The sequence below is a fragment of the Wyeomyia smithii genome, chromosome 3 (assembly GCF_029784165.1).
Source record: "Wyeomyia smithii strain HCP4-BCI-WySm-NY-G18 chromosome 3, ASM2978416v1, whole genome shotgun sequence".
Taxonomy (NCBI): Eukaryota; Metazoa; Arthropoda; class Insecta; order Diptera; family Culicidae; genus Wyeomyia; species Wyeomyia smithii.
Genome location: NC_073696.1, coordinates 252,891,995 through 252,914,686, shown reverse-complemented (window position 1 = coordinate 252,914,686; position 22,692 = coordinate 252,891,995). Strand labels below are relative to the sequence as shown.

General features: G+C 36.5%; 1 protein-coding gene across 1 annotated transcript in view; it reads right to left on the bottom strand.

The window, feature by feature from the left end:
- The window catches only part of LOC129732940 (cryptochrome-1-like), a 64,620-nt gene that overhangs the window by 24,813 nt on the left and 17,115 nt on the right, over positions 1-22,692 (bottom strand). Inside the window, exons 4-7 of the mRNA XM_055694413.1 lie at positions 22,386-22,637; positions 21,429-22,326; positions 11,914-13,266; positions 11,358-11,860 (exon numbers count right to left, since the gene is read on the bottom strand). Of these exons, the coding sequence (XP_055550388.1) occupies positions 12,067-13,266; positions 21,429-22,326; positions 22,386-22,637 (2,350 nt within the window). The 3' untranslated portion in view covers positions 11,358-11,860; positions 11,914-12,066. The remainder of the gene's footprint in view (positions 1-11,357; positions 11,861-11,913; positions 13,267-21,428; positions 22,327-22,385; positions 22,638-22,692) is intronic.

Here is a 22,692-nt window from a genome sequence, read left to right as displayed (position 1 = left end):
CTTTGGACTGTTTTCAGAAGCCGAAAGTCGTCATTTTGGACTTTAAAATTGCCTGTGAAATCAATTTCTGTCATCTGGGCGTAATTCTGGTTCCGAAAACATTCATATTGAATGGTATTTCTGGTTCCAGTAATACTAATATTTAATGGGGATCGTCCATTTCAGGCTGTTTTCCAGAAACCGGAAGTTGCCATCTTACAATTCAAAATGTTGTCTGAAGTAAGGCTGTGCGAGATTTCGAATGATTTCGTATAATTTCGCAAAACTCGAAATTTCCCGAAATTTCGCGAAATTTCGGTTTCGCGAAATTGCCGAAAAATCTCGTTGAATTTCGCTAAATTCCGCCTAAAATTTCGCGAAATTAAAGTTCCAATTTCGACGATTACGAAATTTCGCGAAATTTCGGACCAAATTTCCGATGCACATTATTACATTATTTTGGTTTGTGCTCATTGCGACTATAAATTAAATTGAATATATCTCAACAGATATCTGGTATACTAAGTCAGTTATAGAAGAATAAACTCTCAGCCGGTAATTTTTGTTTTTAAAGACAAAACCGTAACATCATGCGGGAGGTATTTTTTATTCACGCAGAGCATAAAATTCATGTCATCACTGAAGTCAAATTCGAGGAATATGAAGCCGTCCAAATGCGCTACAAGGTATCTAGTAATTTGTTTGTAGGAATAAATTTTACGCATCTTTTACGTACATCAAAATGTGGTTATATTTGCAGCGCACAAGATTAAAGAGGTCACTTTTTGTCTTTCGTTTAGGAGGGCATAGCAATTTCTGTCAAAACTAAAGCTCTGAAGCTCTATCTTACAGGCCAAATGTTCTATGCTACTCGACTTGTAAAAATTTTCAAGCGTTTTTTCGGATTTCTCTGTGTTAGAGGACTCCTCTTCGCACACCGTAGTGTATTTAAATGTGTTTTATCAGATAGTTCATTGCTATCACTAGGCTGACCAGATATCATGCCTTATAGTGTGCAGACAGAGTGATCGATGTGTTAAGCAGAAAAAGTTGTAATTGCCTGAATTTTTAGTATTGTTTCAAAACACTCTGACTTCAAAGTCAGCATAAGTTTCAAAATTGCCAGGTACCTTATCAAAAATATTTTAAACGTGTTATCAAAAGAGTATACTTGATCAATGAATGAATAAAAAGTAAATGGTTCGCTATCGTTGAACACATAATTGAGAAATGTTACTCTTGTTTAGGGGACACACAATTTTACAATGTCAAAAACAAGTTCAGATTATGGCATAGAAGTGATTCTGACTTTGCACTTGACGAATATACAAGGTAGAAGAAAAGAAAGGTTAGAAAGAACGAGAAATAAGAGAACGAGGATGATTTCGAATAACTTGATTGAGTAAAGAGAAAACTATTTGTTTGTTGCATTACAACATTCCATTCTAACTGTTGATTGGTTGAAAGAAAAATAATTTTTGGTTTGTTTCAAAGGGGCCGTTCCCAAACACGTAGTCATATATAGGGAGACGGGGGGTGGCTTATCAAAAGACCACGAAAAATCCCCCCGCGTGCGGGTTAACGAATAAACCACGTAGTCTTTTTCTGACTTATAATTTATTATTGCCACTAAGTCAAGTCGAAGCTTTCGCAATTTTTTAATTAATATATTTATTTGACACGACTAATTAATAAGTGTCACGGAAAGTTTGAGAGTTGTCAGCAATTAACTGTAATCAAATTTTTGAAACATATTTCAAATTTATCCGAACGAAAAAATTTTTTTTTTGTTTTAAACATGCTTTGCCTTATATGGCATTTACTTCTTTAGAATAATAGTTCTATTTTGCAATGCGTCGGGATTTATGTTATTTTTCCTGAAAGTATATTTCAATACTCAACGACCGGTAAAAAAATCAACGTTTTGGTCTTAAAAACAATATATAAGAGCTGGATGTTCGTGAACTGAAGGAAGAAAGAAAGATGTTTATATTTTGTTCGACATTCAAAAACTTTGTAATTTATTTCAAGGGAAATACGGCTTTTTCAGTCTTAGGGGTGTATCAAAACGCTACTAGGTTTTATGTCCGACGTTTCGGCCTTTGAACTTGGCCTTCCTAAGGGGATCTACAAGTTTATTAAAAACATTTTATAAAAATAGTACATTTTTTTTTCTTCAAAAACTCTGACATTGTTTTTTTCAAAAAACTTACATATAGTTGTACCGTTTTTCGTACAAAGCTTTACGATAGGTTGTCATAGCTGTCTATAGGATCTCTTTCAAAGTACCTATATTGAAACGTTAGAGTTAGTTTGAGCTTTACTGCCGCTCATGGCAAGTCCGTCCCAATTGCATTTTTATCAATTTTGAGTTTATTTATGGAATCAATTCCTTTTTATATCTACTTTCGATAAAACAAATATTTTTGAATACTTTGTTCTGAGGAACTATGAAAAAAATAGCAAGTTGGTTTGTCCCATAGCAAAAGTGATCGCTAGTCGGTCCCATTGAAAAAATCTTCGCAATTTAACCCCACAGCCAAAATGATTATGAAAAATGTGATATTTACCAAAACTAATGGTCTTCAGGTTTAGAATTGGATGTACCAAGTGATATTCGATAGGAGGTTTGATTAAATTTTACGCGTTCTACATCGTGTGGCTCTAGCTGATAGTACAATGTTTTCTTCAAGACAAAGTTTCCACCAGTAGCTTCTTTCAGCTGTTGTTTGTTGACAGTGAACGCTTTAGGTGTGTCACTGTATTGTTAGTTGAAGCATTCTTGAGTAAATACTACTTTTCGTATTTTATCCGTATTTCATGTAACGACGTGCTTAAGAATTGTTCAATTATTGTCGTGAATTTCGTTTTGAAGAATTTGTCAGTCATATTAAATACTTCGGTACGCTACTTAGCTGTTTTTTAACGGAGCAAACATTTTCCTAAGCTATAGGTATTCTTTCATATTTGTTTCCACTGCTACGTGAAAGCTGTCCGCCGTCACGAACGTGTGTCCGCTCTCAGGAAAATTTAGAACAAGTTCCTACACCTAAACTGACTTTGAATTTATCAGTATGTAAAAACAAAATCTAATTTAATTTTGAGCGGCGCAGTTGGTAGGTATATTGTGTTATGCTTCTCACAAAAAACTTTTTTAATAAAGCACGAAAGAAGGTCATTTATGAATTGACCAGCGATAGATTCATTCCAAACGCACGGTATAGCACCGCCATCGATTTGCAGTAGTTTGTTTTTCATCACCGGTCGTAGCTGGCTATGGGACTGACTTGCTATCATTCTGGCTACGTACCGTAAAAGTAATCGCATGTGAGTCCCAGCTTATGATTTTCAACAAATTTTAATCAAATTTCGGTGTTCATGCAAGTTTTATGATGCAAAAGTGTTAGATTGTCATTGCAGTACTAAATTCTGTTGATGGTATTGATTGAAAAAGCATTTGAGTGCAAAATTTCACCTAAAGCGTTACGATTTTCAATTGCTGTTTTCTCGTCAGCACCAAAACGCAAATGGGACGGACTTGCTATGAGCGGCAGTTTAGAGATTACCTACAAACTTTTACCACATCACAAAGCACGATGCGTTGGTGGATTCAATTTCTTTTTCTCGGGCTTTTTATCGCATCACTCCCCTACGTCCCAGGTTTAAGTAATGCTATCGTCAGGTGCCTAAAAGATGATTACCCGTTGATCACTATGGGGCCGTGTCGACTGGTGTGCCCCAAGGTAGTAACTTGGGGCCAATTCTTTTTCTGCTGTTTATTAATGACCTGGCCAAGTTAGAGCTGCATGGAAAGTTACGTCTCTTTGCTGACGACACGTCAGTCTTCTATCAAGAAACAGAATGCACTGCTATCCAGCTTCAAACTAATTTGATGTCAATGAATCTATCGAAAACCAAGTATATGCTCATTCACTCGTCCCGCAGAGAACTCCCGGCTCGCGAGCCAATTGAAATCGCCAATCGTGTCATCGAAGAAGTATTTGAATACCCATTTCTCGGCCTAACGCTAGACAATAGAATGAACTGGAAGGCCCATCTTGAGTCTCTCAAGCGAAAGCTAACATCACTCTGTGGTATATTAAGGAAGGTTTCATCATTTTTGCCTTTGGCGACTATGAAAACACTATACTTCTCACTAATCCATTCTCGGCTCCAGTACCTAGTTGCAACGTGGGGACTGGCTTGCAAATCTTCTTTGAGAGAGCTACAGGTGATACAAAACAGAAGCTTGAAAGCCGTGTTCCGGAAACCTCATCTGTATCCCACTCATCTACTATACGAAGATCCCAGGGACTCAACCCTACCAATCCGTGTACCCCAGGAGTATCAAATGTTGATCCACTTGCGAAATAACATCACTTCAACCGTCCTTGTCACAAGAAAAATGCACGAAAACCGCTCAAGCAGACAAACTGGTCACCTGTATTTGCCACGATTCAACACGGAATACGGTCGCGAAAAATGTCGTACACTGGTAGCAAACTGTTTAACGACCTCCCCCCATCATGTAAAAATGCCCCCACAACATATATCTTCAAGCGTCGTTTGCGAGCTATCATGAAAACGAAAATACCACAGTATCTAGCCCAATTCTGGATTACACCCGAATACCACAAAACACTACTCACCAATGCATCTGCCGTACGCCGTAACCAGAGCAACGCCATCAACGCGCGAACCACCAGCACCACCCCACAATTGTCGACAAGTATCATCACCAGCTTCAACTTATAGTTAACAACATCGTATCACACTTCCTTAAAAGAGCAGATGCTCACTGGAAGTGCAAACTTGTTCTAGCGATTCAAGTGTAAAAAATATATCGGAAATAAATTAAATTAAAATTAAATTAAAAGGTTTCACTTATTATCAACTAAATATTTTTCTAGATGATTTCTAGATGAGTATACAATTTACCATAACTATAAGCGAAAAATTTATCGTAGATGATCAATTTGCTTAAACAAATTTTATTTATTTTGATACTCAACAACAAATTAAAAATCATTTTGAATATACTCAACAGAAAAGCGTATTTTAAATTACTTTCAGGTAAGGAAATTATTATATTTGTTGAAGACAATGAAATATTATCAATAATTAAACAACCATTATCTGTTTGTTATTTTGGTTTTGAGAAAATGATATTACTGAAAATTCTATTTACAATTTGCGCAATATCTAATAATCAGTTTTCTTGAACCTTCATTTTTTTCATAAATTTTTCATACTTTATTGTACATATATTTGCAGAATAAGATCACAAAACAAAAGACCACGAAAGACCACGGAGGAGAAGGGGGGTATGAAAGGGATCAAAATATGACCACGTAGTTTAGGAATGGTCCCGAATGCATTTTATTATTTTGGGTGTCGCAGAAACTCACAGGGCATATTTTTTTAGGACAAAATTATTTTCTACAACCTTACCAGAGACACTAGTTATGCCAGTCAAACAAACCGATTTAGCTGAAAAAATAATTTTAATCTCCAATTGGACACTCTGTGGGTAATTAAAATATTTTTATAATCGAAACAGTTGGTTTGATTGGCATAGTGCCTTTGGCAAAGTTATAGATAATAATATTGTCCTTCCAAAAATAAACATGTTGTAAATTTTTCCTAAATTTAATTTTTCTTTGATTTCTTCATCGCTTCGGTATTTTTTTTTGTAATTTTTACACAAAAAAAGATTTTTGAAAAATAAGCTTTTTTATGTTAATTTTAATGTTTCTTTTACATTAAAAAATCAATTTTTCAGAGTTTTTTTTATCGGAAAGATAAAATTACTGTCTAAAACTTTTCCAGAGACGTCACACTGATCAAAAAACTTTTGGCTCTGAAAATATTTATAATCACAATAACCCTCCCAAAATAGCATTTTAACTAGCTTCTCAGCCTATAGAAACGTTTATGCAAAGTTTAGGCCAAATCTAAAATGACAAAAAATATTGAAACTGAGACATTTTTTGTGGAACTGCTCAGTTAAAAAGTAATTTTAAGTTATATTAAAAAATGTGCAAAAATATTGAAAACTTCAAAGTTTACAGAATAGTTAACTTAAATTTTATTTTCCTCGATTTGATAAAAATGTCACTTAGTCTAGTCTGACTAAACGGTGTTAAAAAAAATTCAATAACACTGGTCGACAAAAGCGAAAAAAAAGTTGCCCTCCAAAGGTTTTACAGCTTTTCAACCATTCCTGTGAATTTTGCTGCTTTTAGAGAATGCAGAAATGCATCAGAAGGCCGCCGAGGAATTGCTTATCGGATTCGTCGCTTTTACGTTTGCATAGGGAACAACTCTTTGGAAAAGTTATCTTTGCTAGGGACACCAAAACTCACAGGAATGGTTGAAAACCTACCTACCATCTCTCATTTTTTCCAGTTCGAGCTCTAGGACAAAACTTGGATTTTGAATGATGAAAGTGCTATGAAAGAAGGATTACTATTTTAAACATAGTTGCATTCAAACCAAAAGAATCAGTTCAGAAGTTCATTAAATTATTATTTACAAAGACATTTCGAGTTTGACCTTTATATCATTTGTATCTATCGCGCTACTATTACCTGCAATATAATCTGTATAAATGAATGCATCAAGATTTTAGTTTTTAACATTTTTGATTTTCTCGTCATTGTCGGTTTATCGATAACTAGTTGAACGTTCCCGGCGATGCTCGGGATCAAAAGTTTAAAAATTGAGAATCATTTTTTTATATTTCATTGATGCATTAGCACAACATACTTCAAAAATATTTCGCATCGTATGCAGTGCCTCCACAATTATGGGTCAGCTACAATTATGGGTTTTTTTTACACAAATACGTCTATTCTCATAAAACTGAACAATTTTCATTGGCAGTGGTGTTTTTTATAACTCAATTGTAACCCTATTCATACGATTAAAATGATTTAATGTTGAAAATGTTACTAAAAACAATAATTTTGCTCGGTTACAATAAGTGAATCACCCGTAATTGTAGTAATGTTACGTTTTGCGGTGCACAATTGTGGGTCAGTCCATATTTCGGCTATTTTTATCACTTTTGCATGAAAATACATCACGATCTAATAAAATAACTTATTATCCAGCTTTTACAACAATAAAATAACTTTTGTGATGGATTTGGTGGTTTTATAAACTCAATGATCTTGAAAGGCAAAAGTGACCCATAATTGTGTCTTTTGCTATGCAAGTACTATTTTTCTTATTAACCGATTTACACGCATCAGCTGCAGTGAAACTAATTGTCGATCGAAAGTATACATCAGAATACAGAAAGGGAAAATAAAACATTCATTGTTGATAATTTTTCCGATTTTAAATTCATTTTTCAACATTTAGGCAACATGTGTATTGACCCATAATTGTAGAGGGACTGCCAATATTCTAAGAACGCACAGAACGTAAACTTTACGTCATCATTCAGAATCTCGAAATGGCGTATGGAGTTCCACTTTCGGAAGTATTGAAATTGTTGGTCAAATACCACTTTAGACTATTTTCCTGGAACCGAAAGTCGCCATTTTGGAAAATGAGTGGGTCCATCCCAGTTCCGATTATACCTATATTGGGTGAAATTCGGGCAACTCCACAATCGTTTACAGTAAAACCTCTTTTCGTGTCTCTTTTGAAAGAAAGAAATTAACGTGAGAAGAATTGCACATGAGCATGACCAGCCATGCTTAGGTTTCCTCTACAATGAAATCTAAAGAGATGACATGTGTTTTTTTTTTCAAAATGAAAAAAGTTTATTAGTGTCCAAGGAACACGTCTGAGAAGAAGTGAAGGTTTTCTGGAAACTCACAATTGTGCTTTAACTCACAAAACTATGTAGAATTTAAAAAAGCATGAGTTTTAATGCTAAAGTCGCCCCTTAATCGATGTTTAAACTAATGAAATGTAGTCTTTCTTCCAATCAATCTCCCAAGATATAGTTTGAATAAAAGTAAAATGAAAGTGAAAAAGTTAATCGAATCCAGTATTGTGTTACTATCCACAAAACTACGAAAATATCAGACATATTAAATTATTATGCTCGACTCGCACTGAATCAAAAAATGAGTTTTTTTGCAGGAAAATATTTGCAAAAGTTGTAGGAACAACGAACATTTTATTTAAAAAAAATCACATGATATCGCTTTGAATTCTGACATAAACAAATTTAAAAAAACATGGTTTTCCATTTTTCACGTGATTTCCTCAAATAACTTCCCTAACCTTAACAAACATTTCATTGTGAAAAAATCACAGATCATAGCTTTGAATTTTGATTTAGAGGCAAGTCATGAGTTTGCAAGTTTCACGTAGTTTTGTGAATAATAACTCAAGTTTTAGTAATCAGATACCTATTATTTTTCCTCAAATGTCTTTCCAGAACATCACCGAAAACTTTGATGAGTAAAGAGTCATATGTCATCGCTTTGAATTTTGATTTAGAGACGATTTGAGTATAAAAAGTCATAATTATGCATGTTTTACGTAGTTTTGTGAATAATATCTCAAATTGGAGTAATCAGATATCTAATATTTTTCCTTAAATGTCTTTCATGGACATCAACTAACATTTCAATGAAAAAAGAATCACATATCACCGTGAATTGATTTAGAGACGAATTGAGCATAAAAAGTCATAATTTTGCATATTTTACGTAGTTTTGTGAATAGTATCTCAAGTTTTAGTGATCAGATACTAATAATTTTTCTTCGAATGTCTTTTCTGAACATTGACAAACATTTTAACAAAAAAGAATCATATGTCATCGCTTTAAATTTTGATTTAGAGGCAAATTCGGCACAAAAAGTCATAATTTTGCATATTTTACGTAGTTTTGTGAATAATATCTCAAGTTTTAGTGATCAGATACTAATAATTTTTCCTCAAATGTCTTTTCTGCACAATGATAAACATTTCAATTAAAAAAACACATGTCATCGCTTAAAATTTTGATTTAGAGGCAAATTCGGTACAAAAAGTCATAATTTTGCATGTTTTACGTAGTTTTAAGAATAATATCTCAAGTTTTAGTGATCAGAAGAAGATACTAATCATTTTTCTTCAAATGTCTTTTCTGAACAATGACAAACATTTTAATGAAAAAAGAATCATATGTCATCGCTTTAAATTTTGAATTAGAGGCAAACTCGGCACAAAAACTCATAATTTTGCATGTTTTACGTAGTTTTGTGAATAATATCTCAAGTTATAGTGATCAGATACTAATAATTTTTTCTCAAATGTCTTTTCTGCACAATGACAAACATTTCAATAAAAAAAAAACACATGTCATCGCTTTAAATTTTTATTTAGAGGCAAATTCGGTACAAAAAGTCATAATTTTGCATGTTTTCGTAGTTTTGTAAATAAAATCTCAAGTTTTAGTGATCAGATACTAATAATTTTTCTTCAAATGTCTTTAATGAACATTGACAAACATTTTCATAAAAAAAAATCATATGTCATCGCTTTGAACTTTGGTTTAGAGGCAAATTCGGCTCAAAAAGTCATAATTTTGCATGTTTTACGTAGTTTTGTGAATAATATCTCTAGCTTTAGTGATCAGATACTGATCATTTTTCTTCAAATGTCTTTTCTGATCAATGATAAACATTTTAATAAAAAAATAATCATATTTCATCGCTTTAAATTTTGATTTAGAGGCAAATTTAGCGCAAAAAGTCATAACTTTGCATGTTTCACGTAGTTTTGTGAATAATATCTCAAGTTTTAGTGATCAGATACTAATAATTTTTCCTCAAATGTTCAGCACAAAAAGTCATAATTGTGCATGTTTTACGTAGTTACTGTACACCTCAGAGACAAAGGGAATAATATCAATGAGATCAAGCGTTACGGAATTCCATTTTTATATAGTAGACTGAATACCTACGTTACTCTTCGTCGACCAGGTAAGCACCTTGCGATCAGCTGTTGAAGGGTACTTCGTTAGCGTACGCTCCAACGTTACAAATCATTGTAATGCTATGTTTCAGAAACATTTATTTTATTTTTCGAAATTTCGCGAAATTTAGAGACCAATTTCGTTTCGTCTCGAGAACTCGAAATCCACCTTGATTTCGTTTCGACTAATTTGGCGAAATCGAAATTAAGGGTTAATTTCGTTTCGTTTCGTTTCGACACCAGAAAAGCCAGTTTCGCACACCCCTAGTCTGAAGTCGATTTGGGGCTCCAGTGCATCATTACGGTTCCGGAAATACCCATATTGGGTGGTATTTGGTCATTTGCAGCTGTTTTTCCGACACCGGAAGTCGCCATTTTGGATTTCATAATGGCATTTGGAGACAATTTCTGGATTTTGAACGGTATACTGGTTAAAGAAAAACTCATATTGGGTGGTATTTGGTCATTTTCGGCTGTTTTCAGAAACCGGAAGTCGTCATCTTAGAATTTAAAATTCTATCTGTGGTCGATTTTAGCTCCTGTGTATTATCCCAGATCCGAATATTTTTATATTGGGTGGAAATCGACCATTTTCGGCTGTTTTCCAGAAACCGGAAGTTGCCATCTAACAATCCAAAATGTTGTCTGAGGTCGATTATGGAACATATTTGTTACCACTAAAAACATTCACCTGCCAATATGGTTCCATTTAGTTGATTAGTTCGCGAGATGTGCAGAAATTTGTGAAGAAACATGTACTTCCAGAAGAGGGAGGGGCGTCAAACCATTATGGACATATTTGTTACCTCTAAAAACATTCACATACCAAATTTGGTTGTATTTTCTTGATTGGTTCTTGAGCTGTGCGAAATTTGTGTTTCATTTTCATGGGATCCCTCCCTTATAAAAGAGGGAGTCGGGTTTCAAACCATTATGTACATATTTGTTACCACTAAAAACATTTACCTGCCAAATTTTGTTCCATTTGGTTGATTAGTTCTCGAGATGTGCACAAATTTGTGTTTCATCCAACTATTATGGACATATTAGTTACCCCTTAAAACATCCACATGCCAAATTCGGTTTCATTTGCTTGGTTTGTTCTTGAGTTGTGCAGAAATTTATGTTTCATTTGTATGGGACCCCTCCCTTCCAGAAGAGGGAGCGGTCTCAAACTATCATATTAACCTTTATCGGCACCAAAAACCCCTACATACAAATTTTCACGTCGATCGGTTCGGTAGTTTTCGGGCCTATATGGATCAGACAGACAGACAGACCGGACTGCATTTTTATATGTAAAGATTACAACATCAATATTTTAGAACCTAAAGAGTGAATATACATTTATTGGATTGAAGCGTTCATGTAAATCTATTTTTACAAATAAAAAATTGAATGAGAAAGGCTGGGTCTGACCGCTAGGTGGATTAATTTAGTTTTTTTTGCTTACCTGTCGCTAATACGTTTCGGGTACTATTTGAAGCAAGCGAAGTTCAATTCTTTTGGAGATATTACACAATCTGCAAATAGGGAAAACCTGTGTCACGATGATCGGATAATTGTTTAGGCAAACAGTGATGAGGCGTCGTTCGTTAATACTATGTCCCCAGTTTCAGTTGTTTTTTTTTTGGTATCGATTATCATATTCTAGTGGAGGCATGGCCGTGCGCGGGGCTTTTGCCTGCTAGAAATTTATGTTGAATTGATTTTTCCAACGACAGAATAAACTAAAAATCTATGAATGAAATCTGGAAGTGTGTCTAATCTAGGATATAATAATATTACATTTTTTCATATCGGTAGTTGTTACTATGTGTTTACCCTCCCATGCGCACGGCTGCGCTTTGCGAACCTCACTCCGAATGCTTATCTCTTGAAGGACGTCTCATGTTATGTAATCATCAATAGAATATTATTGTTCAGATGGAGGTTCGGAAGTTTTTTTGTGCCCAACTGAAAGCGAGATTCTTTATAACGAATGATCTAAAAACTGCTATATTTCTCACCGTCGAATCAATTACACTGTCAAGTTTTTCATTCAACAGTGGGGCGGCTACCGCAACCGCCAACCTGGATTGAACGATAATAAAAGCACTTATACATTCTCCACTCCACCACAGCAGGGCGTCCTTCCCTTATCGGCACCGGTCAGTGTTATCTCAATCAGCGGTCGTTAGTTTTTCCTCGTTGATTGGAGGCGATTGCTGCATAGGCTGTTGTTGTTCCGCGTGCTGCCGGCGGTGATTGTCTGCCATCGTACTGCGCTGCTGCTGGTGATGGTGACTGGAATGATGAAGCCGATGCATTTCCACGTCTGGCATTGATGAATCATAGTGGTTATCGCCAAATTGCTGCATTTTGGGCGCCAGAATCTGCTGATCTTCTGGTTGCTGTTTTTGATAGTGGTCGGGAGAGATTTTAATCAGTTGAATCGATTGATCGTGTTCTCGGTCTTGACGGTTCTGCTGCTGCTGTTGTAAAAAATGATGATCTACTGCGCTGTCATCGCGATCGCGGTTGTAGAAATTTGCATTGCGCATACCGTAGCCGGAATCGAAATTGTCCGTATATTCCACTTTGAACTGGTTGCTGTATAAATTTTCCTGATTGCGCTCATACTCGAAGCTGTTGTTCGATTCGAGCTTAGCGCTAGTGCCTAACGGGATCATGCTCGTGTTAAGCTGATCTTGCAGTGTGTTAAAATGCGCATTCATCAGCTCGTCGTTACTGACTCCCATGTTAGAGTTTTCCGGTTTGATCGTAACGTATGCGGAACCTCGTTGTGTTGACAGCAGATTACTGTATTGATCGGACTGAGTTTGCTGACCCGCGGAGTGTTGATGCTGTTGCTGTTGTTGTTGTTGCTGCTGCTGATGTGGGTGCTGCTGTTGTTGTCGCTGCTGGGTATGCGTTGTCGATTGCTGTTGAAGGTGCGGTTCTCCGCTGATTGAAGGTCTGCTCTGGTGATAGGTGATGATTTTTGCATTGGAATCACTTTGTGCTGAAGGATTGCTGCGGCACATGTAGTTTCCGGAGCTGTTCACATTGGTCATTATAGTGGTCGGACTGGGGCTATCGTTCAGGCTACTAACGTTCATATGTTGCATCTTGGCAGCGGTCATTACACCGGCTATTGCGGATCCACCCTTTTCGGGGCACTCGTTATCAAAGCCACTGCTCGGGATGCGATATTTGGCCAGCTGCTGATAAACTTGCTTGATGCGTTCCATGTTAGCCCGGCTGGCGATCGCGTGATTAACCATGGGCAGTGGGTAATCTTTACCGATTATGCACTTGGCCGCACGCTGCACGCTTTCCGGTGCATTCCATGGCTCATGAATGTAGCGTGTTGGGAAGTTCTGAAATATAAATCAGAAGGATTAGAATTATATATTGAGCATAAAAATTTGTTGGTTTACTACAGCTAAGTTAATTTTAAACCGAAGAGGGTAGAACTTTTTCAAACCCGTTCCCGATTTTTTTTCGGTTGAAACCCGAACCCGAAACTTTATTTTCCGATCAAACCCGAACCCGTGAATTTAATTTTTGTGAAACCCGAACCCGACCCGCACTTGAGTTTTTTTTGGGGGTCGTTTTTTTAACCAATTTGCTGAATTTTTTTTCCACCAAACCCGAACCCGACCCGTACCAGACACCTTTAAAAAATTTTCAACCCGAACCAGACTCCAACCCGAACCCAACGGGTTTCTTCACCGGTAATGTTTCATCAAAATAAAAGAATTTTTTTAAGGGGGGAAGGGGGGGTTGTTAGTAGTTTAGGTATTTATGATAAATATTAGTAAATAATGAGTATGTGTATCCAATCACAAATGGTGATTTCTCAACACTGTTAGAAAAATTGTAATTTTAATTGTTAGGATTTGTTTGTTTCCGCAATTAGGACTCATTATTCGAAGGGATTTAAACCTACTTGTCAAAAAAGGAAAGTAAACTTACAACTAACTCAATTACTAACTTATTGGCTATAAAAAGTGCTTATCATAGCAATTGAGGATTGCAACGATTTTTGTCGAAAATTGTAAATAATTTTATTTGACATAGCTTCTAATGTTTCAACACCAGTAAGTCTATGTAATTCAAGTGTACCAAACCAAGGAGGACACTTCAAAATCATTTTCAGAATTTTATTCTGAATCCTTTGTAGCGTTTTCTTCCTTGTTAAACAAGAACTTGACCAGATTGGTACAGCGTAAAGCATTGCTGGTCTAAAAATTTGTTTGTAAATCAAAAGTTTATTCTTTGAACAAAGTTTGGAATTTCTATTAATGAGAGGATATAAACATCTCTTATATTTGGTACACTTTGCTTGTATACTTTCAATGAGCTCTTTGAAAATAAGTTTTTTATCGTAAATTAGTCCCAAGTACTTAACCTTGTCAGACCAACTTAAAATAACCCCATTCATCTTGGGGGCCGTTCCTAAACCACGTGGTCATAAAGAGGGGGACGGGGGGGGGGGGGGGTTGTCAAAAGACCACGAAAGCCCACGCACGGGGGTGGGGGGCTTAACGAAATGACCACGTGGTCTTTTTTCCTGGCTTATAATTTATTGTTGCCACCAAGTCAAAAATGAAGCTTTTGCATTTAAGAAATATAGAATGGACTGAAAGTTCAATTATAAGAATGTAAAAATTTTTTAATTAAAAGGCCACGTGGTTAAAGTCGCAAGGGGGGGGGGGGGTGGCCAAAAGACCACGAAGACCACGGGGGGGTACGGGGGGTATAAAAAGTGATCAAAATATGACCACGTGGTTTAGGAACGGTCCCTTGACAACGTGATTATTGTTTGGCTTGAGGAAAGAAGCCCTAGTCTTATGGGGAAAGATTATCATTTGAGTTTTAGAAGCATTGGGAGAGATTTTCCACTTTTACAAGTACGAAGAAAAAATATGTAAACTTTTCTGCAATCGACTGCATATGACACGAAGACTTTTCTTTTTACGGAAATGCTTGTCATCGCAGAGCAATGACTTTGTGTATCCTGGAGGCAAATCAGGAAGATCTGAAGAGAATATGTTGTACAGGACTAGACCCAAGACTGAACCTTAAGGCACACCTGCTCTGACAGGAAATCTATCAGATTTTGAATTCTGATAGACAACTTGCAGAGTTCGATCAGTAAGATAATTTTTTAAGATTTTGATTTGATTGGGGGAGCTCCGTAGCCGCAAGGTTACAGAGTCCGTTTTGGTAAGCGGGTGGTCGTGGGTTCGAAACTTAGTAGAATCAGGCCATTTGGTTGTCAAAGGACTTTTAAGAATGAGTTTAATCTCAGCCTCCCACCACATACCCTCCCTTCCATCTGGATTCTACAGTAACCCTGTTGACTCTCCTCCTAACAAAAGTAAGTCCCTGTTATAATAAAACTGGTGTGAGTAACATATGAAAGTTCTCTCCAGGGAGTTGTAACCAGGCGATATTGTTAGGATGGACAGAGGCTCGGTATAGTAGAGCAGTAAGCTTGAAACGGAAAGGTAATTACACACAAGCACTGATATGAATGATAAGCGTATCTCTTACTTCAATAGTGTTACTGCTAATAATATGAAGTGCGGAGTACAGACAAAACCTGGACAATATCACAATAGATCTAAGGTCTGGTCGCAGTGATGAGTCCACACAGAAAAAAAATTTAGATTAAGAAAATTGAAAAATTAAAAGTTTGCAATTTCGCAATCAAACCGTTATGCCAAACACTGTCGAATGCTTTTTCTATGTCTAAAAGAGCAGCTCCAGTAGAAGAACCTTCAGATTTGTTAGCTCGTATCATATTAGTAACTCTGAGCAATTGATGAGTAGTGGAATGCGTTGATGTGTGATATCATTCTGTTAAGAATTATTCTCTCAAACAGTTTACTTATTGAAGGAAGCAAACTGATTGGTCGATTACTTGAAACCTCAGCTGAATTCTTATCCGGCTTAAAAATTGGAGTTATTTTTGCATTTTTCCATAATTTGGGAAAATATGCAATTTTGAAGCAACTATTGAAAAAGTTTACTAAAAATTCCATTGTGCTCTCAGGGAGATGTTTGATTAATATGTTGATGATTCCATCGTCACCAGGTGTTTTCATATTTTTGAAATTTTTAATAATTGATTTAATCTCATTCAAGTTAGTTTCAATTATTTCTGTAGGTAAAAAATTCTGGGAAGAAATTAAATAAAATTGACATGTGACTTCATTTTCAATCGGACTCGCAAAATTCAAATTTGAATTATGAACACTCTCAAACCGCTGAGCAAGTCTTTGAGCCTTTTGTTCATTGGATACAAGAAAACGTTCACCATCTTTAAAAACTGGAATAGGCTTCGAAGGTTTTTTAAGAAGCTTCGACAGCCCCTTTGGTTTCAATTTTTCAACTTTAGTCTCAAAATTTTGATTTCTCAGAAGAGTAAATCTATGTTTAATCTCTTTCTGTAAATCTTTATAAATAGTTTTAAAAACAGGGTCACGAGAACGTTGATATTGGCGTCTGCGGACATTTTTCAAAGGAATTAGAAGTTGAAGATTTTACAAATGAAAAAAAAATCAAGAACTTCTGAAGTGACCTAGTGTAGGTTGTAGGGCTTGTTGAGTGTAACATTCGCTCATACTAGAAATTTTCCAAACACCCCCGAAATCTAAAGTTATGGTCAAAATATGGTTTTTTGAACCTCAGCGCATATAATTTTTTTTTAACTCAGTCATTTATAAACCGATTTTCAATATTTTAGCAGTTTAAGAAAGAGACAAATAGAGCTTTCAAAATATATACAGGTTTTTACTAATATCAATGAAACATGCTGAGTTATTTGAGTTTAAATCTTTTTCTTTAGACTTTTTCACGAAAATTTCCAATTTAATTTTAAATTTACCGTCTACTTTTGCGAGAAACACACCACAGATATACTATAATTTCAAAAGTATATTCAATTCCGAATCAAATGCAAGTAGTTTTGTGAAAATTGGTTGATATTTGACTAAGTTATATATTTTTTTAAGAAAACCCGAATTTTTGGTTTCTGTCGCACAATTATTTCACGGTGCTACAAATGATGAAAAAATGCAAGAACTTTTTATGTGACTTGTGTGGTGGGTTGTGGGTTGTAGCTTTAGTCAAATGTTACTTGCCCGTTTACTTGAAGTTTTGCAAAAACCCCGAAGATTATAAGTAATGTTCAAAAGCCTGTTTTTTACATTAGCTCACATTTTTATGTTTAAAACGAATATTTTTCAACCGATTTTTTATATTTTGGCTGTTTTGGAAAGGCGAAAAATAGAGCATTTGAAATATAAAAATATATCTAAAAAGTTTACCTATATGTGATGAATAGTTTTAGTATAGTTTTATGTTATTTTTAAATTTTTAAATTTATTCGCAATTTTTCACACATTTTTATAATGACGGAGCTTCAATTGCTGTAAAATTTGGAACATAAACATAACATAAACTAGGTATCTTATTTATTTTAGAACTATTCATCACATATAGGTAAAATTTTGAAAAAAAATCATCTTATTTTATTTAATATAAAACATCTTATTTTATTAGAACTACTAGCTGAATGTACCCGGCCTTGCTCGTGTGGAAATTTTTGCTTCTTCTATAATTCTCTATATTTCCATATATTTTTTCCAACCAATCATTTCAAATAATATTTCTATTTTAGTTATAAACTTGCTATAAACTTTTTCGTTGATTGACAATCGATGCGGAGGCATTCCAGCTGGGTCGAGTGAGTTCAAAAATTCCGTGGAAAAATGGGTTACCTTATCAGCATCTTCGACGGTATCGATTAACTTACAATAAACTCAAATTACACTGAAATTACAGAATCAATAGCCTAAGCTCATCTCTGATAGTTGAAATTATTGCTTGCTGTCTTCTCTTCCACTTTTTTGTGTAAACAATATCAATCAAACAATCGTGAATTAATTAACAATTTGGAGATACGGGGACTATCTCCACATTTTCCTCAAGTTTTGAAAAACTTCCATTGCAAAAAGACAGCTTTCACTTTTCGGTTTTGGGGAGTCAGCTCTGACCTATGAACCTAATATCAGGGAATATTTGAATATTTTTCTTCTTGAATTTAAAAATAGCGTTGGACGCCCGTTGTCATTTTCTGAACATAGTTCTCCTTCTAGTAATATTGACATTATTTAACTATTTTACTCAGTTTTACACAGCTTGACAGAAAGCAGAAATCGCGGAATTGATTTCAAAACAACGTTTCAATATAACGTCCAAGCCTTCTTCTTTATTCTAGTAACCTTTCCAGAAAATGTAATCCGCCATGTACGATTTAAAAATTTGCACCGGGCATGCATATAGGGCACTAAAAGATCTGACTTTCTTATAAATTAAGACCCCCTCCCTCTTTGATAGCTGCCCCTTTCTCTTTTTGACATCATGTTCCGGTCTCTGGAAATCAATTTCCGGTCTCCAGACATGACCAAAGGTCTAAAAACTATCTTATTCATTCAAAAAGTTCCCATAATGCATGAAAAAACTTGATTTTCTAACCAATTAAGACCCCCTCCTCCTTTGGGGGTTGCTCATTCTTCTTCCACATGACCGCTTCCTCTGTACAAAGAACATGTACGCCAAGTTTGGTTGAAATCGGTACAGTGATTTGAGAGTTATGCTGGAACATACATACGAAACTTTTTTTAAATAAATAGCTGGATTTTAGTTGACCTTTAGCAACTTTTCCAAACATATTCTTTATCCAAAACGCTGGATTGGACTCTCCGTTATCAAATTATGCAAGAAATATGTCAAGAAATCGTTCCAAAAACGGATCAAACACTTGTCTAGAAACATTTGCACGAAAGCCGATTTTCGGCTGCAAACAGACGTCACTACGTTTCAAAAAAGGCCAATATTTGGAAATAAATATAACAATATTAGCTGGGGTAATAGGTGTACTTTTAACAATATCGCACGCTAGCCTGGGGGCTAATGCGGTCTCGATCAACTAGATTTGTTTAGAGAATTCGTTATCGATATTGTTTTCGGCACATTTTGCATGTTGTAGGATAAGTACAACGATACACCGTGCCCCATTTCTGAGTCGAGAAAATTTCCAGCTCGAAAAGTTCCTTGACCTGATCGGGAATCGAACCCGATATCACAACCGTGTGGGAGAGCTAACCGACCGACATCGCTAACCACAGAGCCACGGGGATCACTTTTATCTACCGTGTTTTGTTTACCTGCCATATTAATGGTCATTTTCGAACTACCAACATTAGGTGGTAGAATGTTCGAACTACCTGCAACTAGTGCTGGGACCATCCGGATATCCGACAAATATCCAAAATCCGGATCAACCGGATATTCGGATAATATCCGACAGGATATCCGGATTTTCGGATAGTCGGATATCCGGATATACGGATATTGTATCCGAACATAGTTTAATGAGATTTATGTAAATAATTAATGACGAGGGGATGGGGGATTGTGCAAAAAGCCATTTTTCAAAAAAATCCGGATAGTATATCCGGATATCCGACTATTCGAATATCCGTATCCGTATATCCGGACATCCGAATAGTATTTGTTTACGCATCCGTGATCCGACCTTCGGATTACCGGATCACGAATATATCCGGTAAAAAGTCCCAGCACTACCTGCAACCTGTGCATATGTTAAACGAGTATGCAAAGGGGTAGAAGAAGTGGGCGGTACTGGTACGCTTGGAGAATTTTGCTTTGAAGTTTGTTTTGATTGGGAAATTGAATTTTGTTTACCTTGCCTGCCTTAACAATTGCTAAACGGACTGGGCATTGATAAAAATTCGACATATGGTTGCCGTTACAATTCGCACAGCGAAAATTTTTACTCTCCTTCACAGGACATGTGTCCTTTTTGTGAGAAGAGTCTCCACAAATAAGGCTTTTTTGGTCTATGTTACAGAATTTTCAACCATGGCTATAACGTTGGCAAATACGGCATTGGGTGATATGCTTTTCACCTCCACCAAACTTTCGATACAATTCCCGTTTCACTCGCACATTATAAATAGCATGTGCTTTGTCAAAAACTTTCAAATTGTGAACTTCAGTGCGGTTAAAATGAATTAACTAATTAACAAGGGAAATTCCAGCTCTCTGACTGTTTTCGCCTCGTGATTTTTGTTTCATTAGAATTACTTGGGTAGTGGCTATGCCAAGTAATTCTGTTAAAGTAAGTTTGATCTCATCAACGGTTTGATCGTTGGTGAGACCTTTCAATACGACCTTGAACGGCTTGGCGCCTCTAGTGTCATATGTAAAAAAAATATACATCTTTTCATTTAAATACTGGATAAGACAATTCCAATCTTTCAATGTTTGGGCCAGTAAGCGGCATTCGCCTGTTCGGCCAATTTGATAAGTAACTTTGACGTCGGAGAGAAACGTAGAAAGTTCTCTTTTAAAAATTGTAAATTCAGAAGCAATAGTTACCACAATAGGTGGAACTTTCTCCTTTTTTAAAGAAATTTCACTTTGAATAGTTTTACTTTCGAACATTTCAATTTCGCCGGCTTCTTGCTCAGGCAGAATATTATATAAATTTTCACTGCATAAGCTAGTGTCAGAAAGAAATGCTTCTCTTTTCCTCCCCGTAGCGATGCGTGGTTTTTTTTATCTTGCCATTTCAGGTGGTTCGAAATATACATATATACCCACAATAGTAAATCCGGCTCTGCCAACCAAATACTATAATATTCTCTATATCAGACAATCAAAAATCAATCAATATCAAAAAATTGATAGGGGCCCAACAGGTCAATTAATGTTTGCTTCCATGAACATAGACTAATATGATGTCTCGAAGGTAAACGTTTTTCAAAAAGTTTGAAGCAGCCCTCTTTCATAAACAATTTGGTAACCTGTTGTTAGAACGTAATAAAAACTGACGTCTTGAAAGAAAACATGCTGGTAAAGGCAACAGTACCGTATAGAACAGATGGAGCAGAGCGCTGCTGGTCTATGATTGCGATTTCTATCTGTGTGCAATCAAAGAAAACATGCGATGCTGTTGTTGATAGTGATAAACATTTTTGAAACGATTTTTTTATTTCATGTTATCTTCGACGTTCACCAAATAATCGTGACCGGCATAACATCGGAAGAGTAAATTGCCAAATTCCTGCAAATTTATAGAAAAAAAAGACCTGGCACGCCCATGCACACCCCATGTTTATAGAATCGTAAAAAAATGAGCAAAAATATAATATTAAAAATATTTCCTAGAAGTCGGCACAAAAACTTTTGAAAGTTTCAAGTTTTCGTCAACATTGGAGATTGGTGATACAAATTTAGTATAGAGTTAATTTATACATCCTTGGTGAAATCTATTTACATTCAAAAATTTTTTGCTCAATTTTTTTATTGCAGTTTACTCTGTTATGAATTGAAATTATTATGACAGATCATAACCTATAATTTATAGGTTTTCTACGTAAAAAGAGCGCTTATGTAAAAACTTCAATAATTAACCAGAATCTCAAGCAAAATCGCTTACCTTCAAAACCGGCAGATACCGCCGTATGTAGTCGCCGTTCGGATCCGCCTTCCGGCCGAACTTCACCGGACAGTAGCAGTGGAAAAATTGCTGAAAGAACGACGAACAGGACAACCACATCCACATGCCGGCGTTCACCGACCAGTCAGCATCGAGCAGCAACTCCTCGAACACTTTCATTCCCTCTTCCCAGGAAATCCACAAATCGCCACGTGTCAGAAAGCAGGCAACCGCGTGCCGTGCCAGGTGATGGATCCAACCCTCCTCACGCAGCTGTGTCATAATAGCATCGATCCAGGGGAAACCCGTTTGCCCACTGGCCCATTTCGCTAGTGCTTCTGCATTGCGGTCCCACGGAATTTGCACACAAATCGGATTTCCTGCCATCTTGTCGAAATTAGGATTCTTTGTTGCGGCACAGTAGAAAAACTCCCGCCACAGCAGCTGACCGTGCAGTGAAAGCGGCGGACATGCTTTCTTTATCTTTTTATACAGATCTGTAAGCTGATAGTAGAATAGCCTTGTGCTTAGGCAGCCGAACCGAAGGTATGGTGATAGCCCTGTCTGACTAGCCAGCAGTGATTGGGGTGTCATTTTTGGCCGCCCAAATGAGGCCACCCAAGCTTTACGCTCCAGATGCCGTTCCAGTCGGGCGAGAGCTTCCGTTTCACCTCCAACCCATATCGATGGCTTAAGTCCTTCGGTCTCGAAACCCAACTCTTCCAGCGTTGGAACTCCATACTTATCGTCATGGTCATCGCACTGTGGCGTCGAACCATTTCCGATCGTATCCACCGTAATGGCCTGCTCTGGCTGGGGTGGTGGATCCATTGAGGCAAATATTGCCTGAAACTGGTGATAGGTAAGAGGGGCTCGGCCTCCGTTTTTCTCGATTATTCTAAAACGACCGGAAAAAATCGTTAGGATGAAATTCATAAGAAAAAACGTGAAACTCACCGTTCCAATTTGTACAATGTATGAGAGACGGCTGAGATGACTTCGATGCCAAGCTCCTTGCACATTTCCGAGATGTTGTGATCTCGCACCTTGCCGAACGGTTCCGGATCCTCCTCGAATGTCAGGCACGTGGTTCCCCATTCTTTGAACAGCTTTGGAAGCGCATCGGCCGGCTGACCACGGATCACAAACAGTCGGGAGTTTAGCTTCCGCAGATTGCGATCCAGATCTTCCAAACATTGGAGCAGGAATCTGAAGAGATATTTTGTTGTTAGTGACGCATAGCCTGGTTCTTGGATAGGATGGT